Source organism: Physeter macrocephalus, unplaced genomic scaffold, assembly GCF_002837175.3.
Source record: "Physeter macrocephalus isolate SW-GA unplaced genomic scaffold, ASM283717v5 random_399, whole genome shotgun sequence".
Classification (NCBI taxonomy): domain Eukaryota; kingdom Metazoa; phylum Chordata; class Mammalia; order Artiodactyla; family Physeteridae; genus Physeter; species Physeter macrocephalus.
Genome location: NW_021145685.1, coordinates 14,216 through 30,552, shown reverse-complemented (window position 1 = coordinate 30,552; position 16,337 = coordinate 14,216). Strand labels below are relative to the sequence as shown.

Below are 16,337 nucleotides of genomic sequence, written 5' to 3'. Positions count from 1 at the left end.
TGCTTTTGCATGCATTTATTGAGCATTAACTGTATGTAAGCTCTCTTGCTAGGAGTTGTGGCCCATCTAAAGAATTAGATTAATTGCTGCCCTAAGGGTCTCATTTGGGAATAAGTTAGATAATTTAAAAAACAAAAACAAACTTTTTTCATGGAAAATTTCAAACAAAGGTAGACCAAAGAGTATGATGAACCTCCCCATTACTCTGCTTCAACAGTTATCCGCCCCCCCCAACGCCAATCTCGTTTCTCTCTACCCACCCATTTCCCACCTCCTGTATCTCACACGTGAGAAGGCAGATGCTTAGTTAGAATGCAGCAGGAAGAACCACAAGATGGAGCGCCATTACCCTGCTTCAACAGTTATCCCCCCACGGCCAATCTTGTTTCCTCTCTACCCACCCATTTCCCACCTCCTGTATCTCACATGTGAGAAGGCAGATGCTTAGTTAGAATGCAGCAGGAAGAACCACAAGATGGAGCGCAGAGGCAGGAGGGATGCCACGGGCTTCGGGGGAGAGAGTAGAACAGGAGTTAGGCCTTCAGGACTGATGGGCAAGTGACCATGGAGGAAAAGTCCAGAAGGACATTAAGTGCTGTGCACAGAAGCGGACATATTCATGTGGGCACTGAGTGGCCAGCTTAGCCGGAAGGAAGGCTCATTTGAGCACGAACTCATTCCCAGCACCTCCCCTCCCTTTTCCCCATATTATTGAACACACAGGATACTTTTGCAAGGGTGAGTTCCGTGGGAAAGCTGGGGTTGCTTGTGATTCCTCCGGAACAGCAGCCACTCTTTTGTTTGAGTCAGTCTGAAGTTGCCCACCCCAACATAGGCTTTTCCCTTGAGTTGAATTTTCCAGGTATTGGGCTGCCCTGAGAACAAGCCCAAGTCTTTAGAGTGTCCACCTCTTATTCCCCATGAGCGAGAGATTAGAACAAGAGGCAACAAACATTCACAGCCAGTGGGTATCACTTAATGAATTGCAGCCTGCAGATGTTATTAGGTGTTATCCTCCCAGCCCAGGCAGCCCCGAGGGTGCCCCAGCCAGGACAGCATCCTCCAGCTGGCCCTGCCCAGCCCAGGCTGACATGTGCACAGCCTCTGCAGGGGACCCCCCCGAGAGGCCTCCTAGCGGAGGGTCCCTCAGAGACCCTGCTACCAGGAAGCCACCGTCTGGCTCACACTGGGGAGAGAAGAACACCAGCGGCCGATGAAATATGGGCTGCCGAGTGACAGCAGCTGTGTCTGGAGTGGCCTCAGATCCTATAATTACATCTCCCTTTATTACCTCTGCTAATGGCCCTCCAGGTCGACAGAAACGATAATAAATTAACAGATTATGAACTCCACTTGCCACAAATTATGTGCTCTTTTTTTTTTTTTTTTTTTTTTTTTAAATTCTAGAAGCTCATGCTGTCAAATCACTGGGGGATGGGGGCTTGGGAAGAGCCTGAATGTTATTAGATCAGTTGGTGCAGATAAAGCAACTTTCCGGGGGGGCAGCAGAGCTCAAGGTGGGAGAGGTGGGAGTGGGCAGCCAGCTGGGAGAGCCCCAGGGGCACGGGCCACACGTAGCCTCTCCCAGCAGCCCCTCTGCCCCAGAATTGCTGATCACCTGATGGAGGAGACCCAGCCCAGCACAGGAACGCAGAAGTGAAGGGTGCATTGCTGAAGGGCAGGGAGGAGTGCTTCAGCTCCTTTGTTTGGGTTTAATAAAAGAAAGAATATGTGCTTCCAGTAAAGATGTGGCAGAGGGGTGGAAGTGATGTGTTCCAAATACCCATCTTTCTTAAGCATCATTCTGGGAATTTGTGTATGTGTATAGTCACTGTGTGTGTGTCCCCTCCCTGCCATCGTTCATACTATAACACTGCTTTACACTCTGCTTTTTTCATTTAGTTATATGAAATAGTAGCATTTACTATATGCTAAGCTGTGTTCTAAGCGGTCCACACGTTAGCTCATTTAATCCAAACAACCCAATGAGGTAAGTACTATTATTATTCCCATTTTACAGATGAGGAAACTGGGGCACAGAAAACGTGCCCAGGGTCACAGCCAGTGGTCAGCAGAGCTAGGATTCCAAAGACGGGCTGGCTCTGGCATCTGTGCTCTTAACAGTTAACATCTTTCTTGGGCAGTGAGTGTCTTTCTACATCCACATTCATGGTTCTTCCTTATTCTCTCTAGTGGCTTCTACTGTTCCATTCACCTAGCTAATAATTACATTTTATTACATTTATATAATAAGTACATATAGTACATTGGTTACATTTAGGTTGTCGCCTGCTTTGGGTCGTTACAAACAGATCTAACAAATAGCCTTTTCACATTTATCTTTGTACGTTTATGCATACTTTTCTTTCTAGGAGAAATTCCTAGCAGTGAGATTGCTAGGTTGAAGGGAGAATGCCTTTTATGTTATGCTTGATTTAATGTCACTTCTTGAACACGGACAGGTTCAAAAGGCAAAACTAGACAAAAACGCGTAGGCAGAACTCTCACCTCCATCCCCATCCCCTCCCACTCCTTTCTCCTAGAGATAATTTTTATTTCTCATTTTTCCTTCTTGTGTTTCTTTTGTCAAACATTAGAAAATATTTGAGCTATTTCAAATATTAGAAAATATCCAGTATTTCCCCCCCTGACCTTGCACAAAACCAAGCAGCCTCTATCCGCTGTGCAGCACTTTGGGGTACGCACCTGGATTTTCAAAGCTGTTTCTTGCTCCTTCTGTAGAAGCTCAAGGAAGAAGACAAGAGTCAGGGGCTGAGTCACTCCTCAAACCAGCCTAGCAGGGGGTGTGCACACGGGCCTCAGGACACCCTCAGGTGGTGGTCCCACACCCCCAAGGTGCTCCTTCCCCCCCTCCCCCGCACCCTCTGCCACCGACCTGCCCTGTAGGCCTGCCTCTGACTCAGGCATGATAAGCAAAGGCAGCGAAATCCGGACTCATGTCTAGAGGACTAAGAGGGTCCAACCATGTTCTTCTGGCCCATCTTCTCGTCACCCAGGAGTCAAGGCCCGGTGGCATCTGTCCATTCTCACCTCTGTGCCAGGAATGTTGGTGGGGCCCCTTTGCACCAGGCTGGGCGCTTGGCAGTGGGGCTCGGAAGGTGAGCACCTTGGTGTCCGTGCTCCCGGGAGCCCGGGGCACAGGAGTGACAGCGGTCCGTGCAGACACACCCCTTCAGGGCTCCACCTCGCCCTTCAGAGCTCAGCCCCAAAGTCTCCTCGTCGGCAGAGTCCCCCGGACTCTCTCATTTGGGCCAAATTCCCCTGTTGCATGTTCTCAGCCCTTCATCTCACTGGAGCTCTTCTTACAGCTGTAACCTCGTGGGGCCATGCCGTAATTTGGGGTGCGGCTTTCCCTCTTGACTGAGCTCTTGAAGGCAGGGATCGGCTCTGGTTCCAGCTGGCCATTCTGTCCCTGGTGCCTAGCACAGGGCCTGGCACTTAGTAGGTGCTCAGAAAGTATGTGGGGCCTGAACGAGGGGGCAGAGCGTGCTACTCATGTTCTTCTAGCCGTGAGCCTCTCGTGAATCTTTTGTCTTTCGTTTCCAGAAGCCTAGCTCCTACCTCACCCTCCCTCTCTGCCACCTTCCAATTCAATTGTCTATTAATTTTGCCCCGTCCACCTCCTACATCTTCCCTCCCAGTCTGTCTGCCTTCAGACCCGCACCCCCAGTGCAGTCCCGCACGTCCCTACGTACACACACCCCCCGTGCTGGCTGATTGGTATCTGTTAATTAATGTCGCCCCAGGCCTCTCCTGCTCAGAGGCCCGATAAGGGAAATTGGATGTCCATTTCTATCTATCTTTCATTACCACCCGGCTCTCCCCGCCACCACGGGCAGCCCACACCCGCTCCCACTCTGGGATCCGGAGGACAACACGCGAGCACCTGACCCCTCTGTGCCACAGCCTCTCCCCCGAGAAGGCGCATCAATCCACGCTCACCCCGTGTCGGCAGTATAATCGCTCCAGCTCTGTGGGCGATCACCCGGGGATGCCAGCAGCCGGGTGGTGATCCCAGGTCCGGGTTGTACAGATCGGCCTGCGAACTGTGATAGTCAGACTAAAAAGGGTTTTTACTGGGAAAGGGGTACCTGCTGAGCGAAGGGGGGCTTCCTCCCCTGGATGCCCCTTACAGTTGGACACTGGTTGTTGCGCTGGTTGGAAAACAGGGAGGGACAGTGGCTTTTAGAGACAGAGGACAGCAGATGAGGGTGGAATAGACTCCAAGAAAACCCAGAGGGATGGGCCAATCCAGAGGCTCGGGACCGCCCCGGGCCTCCGGTCTGGGGGCGGGGGAGAAGAATCACGTCAATAGCATGCTAACAACAACAACAACAGTAATAGTAACAGCTACAGCCATCACTACCTTCCTCGTTCAGGTGTACTGGGCACCAACTGTGTGCAGGGGGAGGTGTTAGGTGCTTCCCACGGCCATCTCTTCATCCTCACCGCCCCCCGAGTCAGAACACTGCATCTAAGTGGGGTTAGGTTCTAGGTCAGCAAGTAAAGAGTCCTACGTAAGCAAAATTACCCGTGGAGCTCCCTTAATTTCAGTTGTCCATGACGGGTGCATAGTGCGATGGCTTTGTGGATACCTTTCCTTTTTCGTACATCTAGTGTGGTCCGTCTTGGAACCCATCACTGCGTTCTGGTTGAAGTTACTGCCTTGTGTTTAGTGACCAAGATATTTGAAAATCAACTCTCCTCCTCCCTCCCTGCTTCCCTCGCTGCTCCCTTCCTTCCTTCCTTTTTTTTTTTTCTTTCTCTTAAATCAAGATGTTAATTGACTTTACCTAAGTTAAGTGCATATATAATACAGTTCCAGTGTGTCATTCTCATTTTGCAGATGAAGACTTTCTTCTCATCATTAATAATAATAGTAAGAGCTCAGTAAATGTATGTTTTGTGATCATGGTCTCATTTAGACCTCACAGTGACTCTCTGAAGCAGGCACTACTCTTATACCCATTTCATAGATGAGGAAGCTGAGGTTTGGGGAAGTAGCACAGCTCTTACAAGGTCAGCCTACAGGTAGTAAACGCAGAGTCGTGATTCAAGCCCAGGCAATCTCCAGAGCACACTGAAGAAGACAGTGTCATAATTCTGGAGCCGCCCCTGCCCCCATCCTTCTTTCACTCTGAACTCAGCCTCCTTGCTAGCAGGGAGGGGGAAACGCCCATGATCCAAGCTCACAGAATACAGGACTGCTTGGGTCATTGTCAGGTGGAGAGTGATGGCCAGGCCAGTGGGGGTCTGACCTCTGGGAGGACAGGCTGCCTGTGAGAAAGTGCCCCCTGACCCTGGGCGCTCTTGAGCTCTTAGCAGCCCCAGGCTGTGGTCACTGGCCGGGAACAGCTGATTCCTCCTCCTTCCTGGTTGGGCCCCTGGGTCTCGGCACAGCTGAGACTCTGCATTGAGGTCAGGCGTCACTCTAAAGCACTAAAGCCTCCCCTGCACTGAGCAGAGAGGGGGATATGGAAACTCCTCTGAGTGGAGGGCACCCTATACTGCCACCTCCTGATTCTACTATGAATTCAGTAAGTCCTTAAATTACAAATGCATTTAATTAATCAAAAAGCCTCTCTGCACATTCGAAAAATACCATAGAACTAACAATAATAATGAGAATAACAACTGTCAACATTGACTGAGCTCTTGTTTTGTTAAGTCTTTTCCATGAATTCCATGTCTGACTCATTCAGCAAGGGAAGGACAATGAGACCAGCAGGTAAAAGGGAGGGGCAGGATCCAGAGGTTCCCCACCAGCCCCAGGGAGGCCCCTGGCCTGCCCTCCTGACCTCTGCTGCCCTGCTTGCCCCCTCTTCCTGCAGGCTTCTCCAACCTCTCTCTGGGGGACCAGATGAGTCTGCTGCAGAGCGCCTGGATGGAGATCCTCATCCTGGGCATCGTGTACCGCTCGCTGCCCTACGACGACAAGCTGGTGTACGCTGAGGACTACATCATGGACGAGGAGCACTCCCGCCTCGCGGGCCTGCTGGAGCTCTACCGGGCCATCCTACAGCTGGTGCGCAGGTACAAGAAACTCAAGGTGGAGAAGGAGGAGTTTGTGACGCTCAAGGCCCTGGCCCTGGCCAACTCAGGTACGGACGGGTGTGGGGCGTTCAGGGGGAGCTGCAAGAGGTCTTCTGGGCCTGGGGAGCACAGCTGTGGGGCCTGTGAGGGGCCCTTACCTCTGTAAGGGGCAGGAATGGTGTGACGATGCCAGAGCTTCTTGTCACCGAAGACTGTGCAAGGGGTGGCCTGGAGTTGAAGAGATGGTGAGGAAGGCTGGCATTGGTTGAGTATTTCCTAAGGCCTTGATTTGCAGGGCATTCTGCTGGGCCCTTGCCATGAAGATCAGCACAGGGTTAAGGGCACAGATTTTAGAGGCAGGTTGCTACGAGTCAAATCCTGCTCCTGCCACTTGGGCAAGTCTGTGCCTCACTTCACTCTGTGCCTCAGTTTCTTCATCAGTAAAATGGGAACAACAAACAGTCCAGAAGACTCCACCCCAGAAGGCTATGGAAGGGATTTATTTATATATAATTATGCTTACAATATGCCTGGCATATAATAAGTACTCAGCCTGTTAAATCAATTAGCCATGAACTGATTTCATCTTACAATCAACCCTATGAGCAAAGTTATTATTTTAACCCCATTTTACAAATGGGGAAACTAGGGCTTGGAAAGGTGAAGCACATTGCCCAGGGTCACACAGTTCAAGAGTGTCAGACAGAGCTGGGACCCAAACCAAGGTCCTCTGATTCCAAAATCAACTCCGAGCTTATACACACTCCTTGAATCTCCCACTCAAATCGCTCAGGCCCAAGAGAGAAAACTTTCCTGGCATTAGAAAAGGAGGCTTCACTCCATTTCTTTTAGCGCCCACCAACTTCTAGCTAGACTATCTGGGGAGAGGGGCCGGGCATTGGTAACTCAGGTGAGTGAGCTTGAATGTAACCTGTGTCCGCACTCTGCAGGTACCAGGCCAGGTGCAGGGGTTGTGGTGGGGACTGCAGAAGAAGGAGAAAGGCAGGGTCCCTGTCCTAAAGAGAGAGTGTCAGGCACGCGGACACATAATTCTGCTACTGGGCGCATGCAGTAGTCAACTGCTCAGATCTCAGTCAAGTTCAAATTGGACCCAAGTTCAAATTCTAGCTCTGATACTTAGTAGCAGTGTGACCTTGGGCAAACTGGCAACCTTCCATAGCTCTGTCCTGTGTGTAAAGTGGGGATGTCCCCATCCCTCCTCCAAGCACTTTTTTAAACGATCGACTGAAGATAACGCGCTTAGCCCAGTGCCTGGCCTAGAGGAAATGTTCAATAAATATTAATTATTATCATTATTATTAATATTAGAGAAAACAAGTGTTATCAGTGTATGGAAGAGAGAAAGCTGGTTCCAGATGGAGACAGTACAAATAGAGTAACCAGCCAGTTTGCTTAATGCTGTCACACTTTTACGGGAAGTTCCATGTCCTGGGAAACCTCAATCCCTGTAAAACTGAGACAGTTGGTCCCCTAACAAATGGCTTCACAGAGAATACAGGGGATGCTGTCACTGCCCCACTCAAGACCCCCTTTACTAGGTTAGTGCATCCGTGCCCCAGCTGCTGAATTTTGCCGCTGATAGCACACAACTGCCCCCTTCGCCAGAGACCTACCCTCACCTGCCTTGCTTGGAGGGTTACATATCCAACCCCCCCGGCCCCTTTGCACCTTCAGCCCAAAGCGGACCCACACAGGGGAACCAAAGGCTGGACTCCTGGAGTGGGATCAGGCACAAGCCAGGCTGCATGCATCCTTACCGTGCTTGCCCCACCCTCGCCCTATCCCGCCTCCTCACCTTCCTTTCTCCTGAAAGCACGCTCGCCACAAATCCCATGCACCCGAACCCCCATCTTAGGCTCTGCTTCCAGGGAATGTGACCTAATAGACAGAAGGAAGCTTTTTTTTTTTTTTTTTTAGTTCAAATTCCTTTTATTAAAAAACTAATGCAAAATAAGAGTTAAACATTTTACATACTTCTGTAGAGACCATTTACACACACCTTGATTCCAAAATTGTAATGTAGTCTGTTAGAGAATGCTAATGCTGTTGGTTTCTTTTCGGTACAGTTTCAGATTGACAGAATAACTGAGCAGATAGTATATAGAGTTCCATACAGCATCCCACCTTCATTCCCCAGCTCCTGTACACAATTCCCCCTATTATTAACATCTTGCATTAGTGTGGTAATTTGTTGCAATTAATGAGCCAATTTTTTTTTTTAATCTGACGGCTTTTTTTTTTTTTAAGTTTCGTTTATTTATTTATTTTTGGCTGCGTTGGGTCTTCATTGCTGCGTGCTGGCTTTCTCTAGTTGCAGCGAGCGGAGGCTACTCTTTGTTGTGGCGCGCGGGCTTCTCACTGCGGTGGCTGCTCTTGTTGCGGAGCACAGGCTCTAGGCCCACAGGCTTCAGTAGTTGGGGCGCACGGGCTTAGCTGCTCCGCGGCATGTGCGATCTTCCCAGACCAGGGCTCGAACGCGTGTCCCCTGCATTGGCAGGCGGATTCTTAACCACTGTACCAGCAGGGAAGCCCAATGAGCCAATACTGATACATTATTATTAACAAAAGTCCACAGTTGCCTTCAGAGCTTACTCTTTGTGTTGTCCGGTTCTATCAGTTTTGACAAATCCGCAATCTCCATCATCACTTATCATGCAGAATAGTTTCACACCCTCACAGTTCCCTGCACTCTCCTATTCCAAGGGAAGCATTGTCATCAGCGGTTGTAGAGAGGGGCTGGGGGTTTGGGTGGGCCGAGGAGGAGAGGGAACCAGTGAAATCAGAGGACACAGGGCAAGCGCAGCGAGATGCAGCAAGGCTGCCCAGACCCTGGAGGGCACCTCCTGGATGTTGGACTTTCCTGACCATGTCTCACAAGACCCGGAGCTCACGCTTGCCCAGGCCAGGAGAGGAACTTGAGGAGGTAGGAGGCCACTCAGCTGTCGCCTCCACCCACTCCTCGACGCCAAGCTTTCAGAGGACTCTTTAGCTGTGCCAGCTGCTCTGGCCTTAGATCTCAATACATACAGGCATGCATGCATGCACATGCACACACACAGACATACACACATACAAATACAAAACACCTGAGGACCGACGGAGCCCGGCAGGAGCTGCTGCTAGCATCAAGCTTTGCCTGAGTAGGTGCTTTGCCATGAGAGACGAAGTGCCGGGAATCTGGACTTCTTGCCCCGGTGGCATTTACCAGGCCATCCTGCAGCTCTGTGCAGGTTCAAGAGGTCCAAGTGGAAAAAGAGGAGTTTGTGATGCCTCAGGCCTTGGCTGCATCATGGAGCGATCAGATGCAGGCAGGAAACAGAAAAAACAGGCCTGTTTGGAGGTTAGGCTAGAAGAGCTGTTGGTGTCAGAGCAGAGGCTCCAGGACTCTGAAGGGAGTGGGGTGGAATAGGGTCAGTATAGGGAGCCGTGAAAGGTTGTGGAGGAGCGACCTGTCCCCAGCAGCGAGGTAGGAAAGTCACCCAGGCAGGCAGTGTGCTAGCTGAAGGAGAGACAGGGGCTAGGAGATCACTGGAGTGGTGCTGGTGGCAGCCCCGAGGGCCACCATGGGTGCCACTGATGAGGCTGAGTGGGCGGTAGCAGGTCAGAGGCTTTGGCCCCAAACCACGCCCCCTCGGAGCCTGCTGGCTGTCTTCCACCCCACGTCCCGGCCTCTCCAAGGCTCCCTGACAGCAGAAAAATTCATAGCCATTGATTTTGTAATTAACAGTTTATCAATGCCATCGATACAGACTTGCTGATGGATTGCAAAGGAATTAATCTTCCAATGTTATTTTATTTCATTTTTGGTCGAAGGCAGCTACCAGTTTTGGCCTCCTTGGGGAGTGTGGGGTGGTGGGGAGAGGAAACTGGCAGGAGGCAAGGAATCCGGATGGCCAGGTCCCAGCCTTACAGGGACTAGCGCATCTTGGCTGCACACTCTGAAATCAGCCAAGAGTGTAGGAATGGAGCCACGCTTCATCCCCAGCTAGCAAAGGAAGAGTCCTTACCGCCTTGGTAACAAGGAGCAGAAAAACGTGGAGGAGTCTTAGGTATGGGGCCGGCCCTGCAAGAGCACTCTCCTGCAGTCTGAGTTTTCACAGTAATGATAATAACAACATTTATTAGTGCCTGATGATGTGCTAGTTCATTTAACCCTCACCACTACTCTGTGAGGTAGGCACTCTCATTTGCTCCATTTCACAGACAGGAAACAATCTCAGAGAGCCTAAGTAACCTGGCCAAAGTCACACAGCATCTGAGACTCCAGAGTCTTATCCACCTCATTCTACTGCTATTCTCCTAAGAAAAAGAGACAGGACCCTTGGAGGCATGGGCTGAGTATGGATCCAAAATGTCAGAGGGAATTACTGGGGCTAGCCAGTTGGTACAACTGCCCTTGGCAGTCTGGTATCTAAAGCAACCCAGCATGCAAAGGAAGTGCCCTGCTTTTTTTTGAAGAATTCAGGAAATTTGCCCAGTCTTCCTTGACAGCCCACCCAGAGCTTCAAGTTCCCTTGATTCACATGCACCCTTACCCTCCCACCTTTGGCAGGCCCTGGGGGCTGCAGTTCAGGGTGGTGGCTCGGTATCTTTAAGGCACATCAGAAGAGGGCTGGTTATTTTCCCCAAGGCCATGAAGTGGGTTCTACTTTGCTTTTGCTCAGACCCAGCTGTCAGCAGGCACCTCCCTGCCCCTCTGGGATTTAGGTAAATTTCATTTGAAGCTCATGGCCTGAGTCCAAAGCCCTCCCCAGGATTCTGTAGAACTCCCAAGAGCATCTTCCATCACTATGCCCCATGTGTCCAGCCATGCTATCTTAGTCCCCCCATATCCCCCACCACCGGGCACCCAGACACAGAGCTCAGCCCCTTTATCTGTGTCTGTATACTGTAACAGCTATTTTGTAAGGTTAGTGAACGCACTGAAGACTTGAGCTGGTGCCTAGAACTTGCCTAAAGTCACAGAGCTAGCAGGCGAGGGACGCAAGATTACAATTCCACCAGTTTGGGTCCAGAGTCCACCTGGCACCTCCAGGGCAATGACAGGTCTGCTCGTGTTTAAGCCCTTCAGGGACTCCGCTGCCACCTCTTGGTGGGTTCTCAAGAAAAGTCATCCATGGATACAGATCTCTCCTTGGGTGTGAACCACAGCTCTGTCATTGGCCTCTGTGACTTCAGACTGGCAACTTAACCTCTCTGAGCCTGGGTTTCTCTCTCTGTAAAGCGAGGATTTGGAAGGCTCCAAAGCGGAGATCAAGGACCCCAGGGTGGCCCCAACGCCCAGGGCAGTGCTCTACCGGCCACGCCCGCTGATGCTCTGCCTGTGTCCACAGATTCCATGTACATCGAGGATCTGGAGGCGGTCCAGAAGCTGCAAGACCTGCTGCATGAGGCGCTGCAGGACTACGAGATGAGCCAGCGCCACGAGGAGCCGCGGAGGACGGGCAAGTTGCTGCTGACGCTGCCCCTGCTTCGGCAGACAGCCGCCAAGGCCGTGCAGCACTTCTACAGCATCAAACTGCAAGGCAAGGTGCCCATGCACAAACTCTTTCTGGAGATGCTGGAGGCCAAGGTCTGATGGCCTGGCACAAGGACCGACTCCCACCCAAGGACAGACACACCGACGGGGAGACCTCCACAGCCACCAGCCTCAACATTCAAGTCCTGTATCGTGGCCACGAGCAGTCCCAGAGGAAGGGGCTCCTGGCCTCCTGGCTGTGTGCAGAGTCCTGGGTGCTGTGGGGTGGGGAACGGGGATGGGAGGGCAGGGCACGGGGCTCATCTGTAACTGGCTTTTTCTTTGGTACGTTTTTCCTCCGCCACGGGCAACGCTGAGGCCTGGGCCAGAGCTGACTCCCCTGAGGCTGGAGACCACCGAGGAAGCGCCCCCTCTCCCTGCCAGATCACCAAGAGGCAGCACTAACATAACACGTTTCCTAACCCCATGCCCGAGCCCCCTGTCCTCTGTCCGTGGCCTGGGTGGGCAGTGCTTAGCGCCCAGGACTCTGGCATACTCAAGTGGGGTACCTTCTGGAGGTTTCCCTTTCCCAGAGGGCAGTTACTTTCTTGCAGTGGTGCTGCCTACTCTGGGGTTCTGTGGGGCCCCTCAAGAGGCCCTACGCCTTCCACAGTCCAGACGGCTCCCTCCCTCCATCCTTCCTCTAAGCTCCCAGGCCCGGCTCACCATCAGGAGAGTAGCCTCCAGAACTCATGCGTTTTCCTGGTTACCCCACCCCTCGGCGCACCCCCTGCCCGCCTGTCACCGCGGCCCCAGGGCCTGTCCTCCCCCTCTCTCCCCCAGGAGTCCTGCTGCTACTTCCGGCCCTACCTCAGAGCTCACTCCCGCAGTGGGTTCAGCCAGCCAAGACTTCAGGGCCCGTAGGTGGGAATGGTGCTGGCTCAGAGAAGAGCAGGGTCCAGGCAACACTCCCCAGCGCTCCCCCTTCTTCTGGCTTCTCCCACTCCCCGGGGGCAGGTCCAGAGCAGGTAGGCCTTGGGAAGTGAGGGATATGCAGGGGCCTGACCCCATCTGAGGGCACCCTGGGCACTTGATTCTGGCAGCCCTGGGAGGACCGGGTCGGGATAGGGAGAGGCCCAAACCAATCTTTGCCGAGCACAGAAAGTCCCAGAAGCAGAGATGAGCAGGCGGGGAAACCCTGAAGACAGAGGCTCGGTGGAGGTCACCAGCCTGCCTGATCTTTCCTGGTATCCAGGGGCAGTGGACACCGAAGCCCCCTCCCCTGCATTCCAAGGGCTGGGTGAATCAGCGCCACAGGAGGGGTTGCTCCTGCCCTCCTTGGCCTAAGGAGGCATAGCGTAGCTCCCTGGGTGCACTTAGAAGACCAGCTTTCTGGCAGGACAACCACTCCGGCCCCCCGTCAGTCCTCCAGGCTGCTGTGTAAGGTGACAACCACGCCAGTTCGCCCAGGACCGGTTCTGGCACTGAAAGTCCATTTCCCAGGAAACCCCTCAGTCCTGCCCAAATGGGGACAGTTGGTCACCCATTTCTGCGAGTGGCTATGAAAGTCTGTTCTCACCCACTTGTGGTGGGTCGGGGGCAGCCTTGAACATGCCATCCGGTGCTCACGGGGTTGGCTGAGGGCCGCTCAGAGGATCTCCCGAGGATGAAGGGTTTTGAGCATTATGGAGAAGCTCCTTCCAATCAGCTGCCTTCTAAAGCAGGGATAAGAGCACCGCCCCCCCCCCGGGGCACATCCCTGGGGAACCCACACACATTCTAACCCCACCTCTCTGCACTTGGAGAGGCGGGCAGATCCCACCCACCCGTCACTAGGACCAGGAGGCCAGGTGCCCTCCTCCACAACCTCGCAGCTTTCCAAGGGAAGCAGCTACTGCTGGTTCCACCTCTCCACACCCAGACACCGCTCCTTCTGAACTTTTGCTGGGACGTGCTGAGGTCACCCCAGGCAGGAGGGTCGGCTAAATCCTAGCAGCTGCTCTCAGATACCTTCACATAGAAGATGTCAGGGGTTCCAGGAGACTTCACAGACCAGCAAAGTGTGTCCCCCCTCCCTTTTGCCTGTGGGGACGGCCACAGTCACTTGTCAGTCAACATTGAAATGATCCGGGATGCTTCAGCCCTAGCTCTCTGTGCAGCCTCCAATCTGGGCGGACAGATGCACAGGTGCCTCTAAGGGACCAGGGGTAAAACCCAGGCCTAACTTAGCCACTGGGGGCCATGCCATGAAGTCTGGACTAGGGAGATGGCAAGGTGCGAGAACTTGGGGTCTGCTCTGCGGGAGCCTCCCCTAGCCCCTCACTGTGCTGCGTGCTCGAGGAGGTGGGGCAGAGAGTCGCACCTCATCACCCCGTTCTCTGTAGCGTCACTGCTCAAGCGTGAGGACCCAAGCTGTGAGCTGCGGCAGGGGCTTGTGCACAAGTGGCCTCTGCAGTCCATCTTTTCTAGAAAAAGCATCACTGGCTAACAGTGCAACAACTGGTTTGCGGTGGGTGGGTGTTCTGTACACAGGGCAGCTTTGCCTCGCCGGATCGCATACATCTGCAAGTGTCCCGGCATCAGAGTCCCTTTAAAGCAAAGAGGGGGCGGTGGTCCTGACGGCTTGGTGCTAATGAGATGGGTCCTCTGCTGCTGCTTTTACACTTCAAGAACGCCAATGGCAACAGGAAATGTATCAGGAATGATGAGAATTCTGTCCAATGGGAAAGGCCCTGGTGTGTACTTGATGGATCCATTGGCATTCAGAGAAAAAGTTTAGGAGCCGACTTCTTAGTTGGAAGTCTAGCCAGCTTTGGGACCTCCCTGGGAAGAGGGTGGGCCCTGACTTAGTGGAAGACGGTGGAGCAAGGAGAGTTTAGGACACCCCATCCCCCCAAACAGCAAAACTGAAGTTTACCCGCAAATCTGCTGTTCCTGGAAAATCTGTAAAGAGGAAATAGCCCTTCTCAGTTGTACTCTCATGATACAGGTCATTGAAATGAACCAAGAAATAAAATGAAAAAAATCCAACCATGGAGAAGGTGGTATTGGCTGGGTTTTGTTTGGTCCCCATGTCCCCACCCTTTCTAAAGATTCTAGACTGGTTTTGTCTCATGTGAACCTTGATGGTGGCTCCCAGTTTGGGCATAGAGGAAACTTCAGTGATTTCCCAGGGCACAATTTAAGAACCGAGTAGGAAGACCAGAGTAGGATGTTGGGTGGGAGGCCATGGCAGGGCCTTAGAGGAGCCAGAATCTGCACCCACCCCTGTGTCAGGGGCCTCCCTTCCCTCCAGACTCTCCCCTTCCCCTGCGCAGTTGGCGAAGGTGGAGGGGGGTTGTGGCGAGGGAAGGTAGTGACAAACTTGTGACCAGAAGACAGAGGGGCCCATGCCCACGGAAGATCACCAAAGAAAAGCACTATGTGGAGATTGTTTTATTTTCTAATAATGATAATATGGCTGGAATGGCTTCTTAAGATGTATATATTTTTTAAAATGGCGGTCCCTCATCGCATCACCCACGTGTACGTACTTCCACCTCTGTATGTGTTCTCCCAAACACCCTAGGATGCTTCCATCCTGGTCCCATGTATCTGGAATCTAATAAATAAGGAACGGCCTATCGGAGAGTTTCTTCACACGTTATCTTTGCTGGCTGGCTGTCCCCTGGACAGCACTGCCCTCAGGTCTCAGGCTGATGCTAGAAGAGACCTTCAGGAGGACCAGCTCAGCCTCAGAGTCCTCTGGGGATTCAAGTGAGCATTAAAATGTGTATTCAGCAGCAAAACTCAGGAACGTAACTTGAGCAGTGTGATACAGGTCTGAGAACCACTTCTACTTCTTTTCAGACTTGTGGTATTAATGGTGAGGCCCTTTATTATTTTCATTAATGTCAGAGAAATGGAGCACCAGGTATATGCGAACCAAAAACATTTCATTGCCTTAGGATTTTGAAATGCATCTGTGTATGCATGCACATGACGCAGACAGTGCAGAAAGCCCACGTGTTGTGCCAGGACACACTAAGGACCTGTGAGAGGCAGAAGGGAGGGCCTGAAAGAAATCGAGAGGACTATATCAGGATTTTTTTTGTTTCACGTTAAAGACACCACAGCTTATAAGGCTTACTGGGCTTATTGCCTTGGATATATGTGAAATCTAAAAGTGGATCAGGCTTCAGGCAGGGTTTGATCCAGAGCTTCTGTCTGTATGCTTTGTCCTCAAACTAGCTTCTTTCATAGTAGCAAGAAGGCTGCCAGATTTTTATTTAGCATCATAAGGAGAGAGAAAAAAGTCTCTTCCTACAGCCATGGAAAATATCTGAGAGCTTCATTCTAAATCCCAATGGCTTTTGTGCCTATCCCTTAACGGACCACTCTGACCACCTTGAGGTGGGACCAGTCCCACACATTAGTCTAGCTGCTACACAAAAAGGGTTAGGTTGAAAGTCTAGGAGGTGACCAACCAATCATGATGCCCACAGAACCCACACACCTAGACAACTCAAGGTCTGGTCAACTTTCAATGGGCTCTTTGTAAGTTTCCTGAAGCTCTTGGAAGAGAAGATCCACATGGCAGTCTTTGAACTCAATACCTAGCAAGTCTTGTGCATTTAATACATAAAGTGTTTGTGGGAATGAAAGTACCTGGTCTGTGGATTATTTTAGGTAAATTCCCAATTCACCTACATCTGGTGCGTGTGTACATGTGTGTACACAAACACACAGCTGGTATTCATGCTACTACCTTAAGAAAAAATAATTAGGAAAGAGTCAGCCAGAGCATCATATAATGCAATCAAAA

The 16,337-nt window shown here is 51.8% G+C and overlaps 1 protein-coding gene across 3 annotated transcripts in view; it reads left to right on the top strand.

Moving 5' to 3' along the window:
• Positions 1–16,337, top strand: part of LOC102979313 (steroid hormone receptor ERR2) — a 46,009-nt gene that overhangs the window by 20,499 nt on the left and 9,173 nt on the right. For 2 of the 3 annotated variants that reach the window (XM_028485447.2, XM_028485446.2), the window contains exon 4: positions 5,853–6,122. In XM_028485447.2, coding sequence (XP_028341248.1) covers positions 5,853–6,122 — 270 coding nt within the window. Of the gene's footprint in view, positions 1–5,852; positions 6,123–11,408; positions 15,149–16,337 lie in introns of those variants that run through there. The other variant, XM_028485448.2, reaches the window with a different exon arrangement.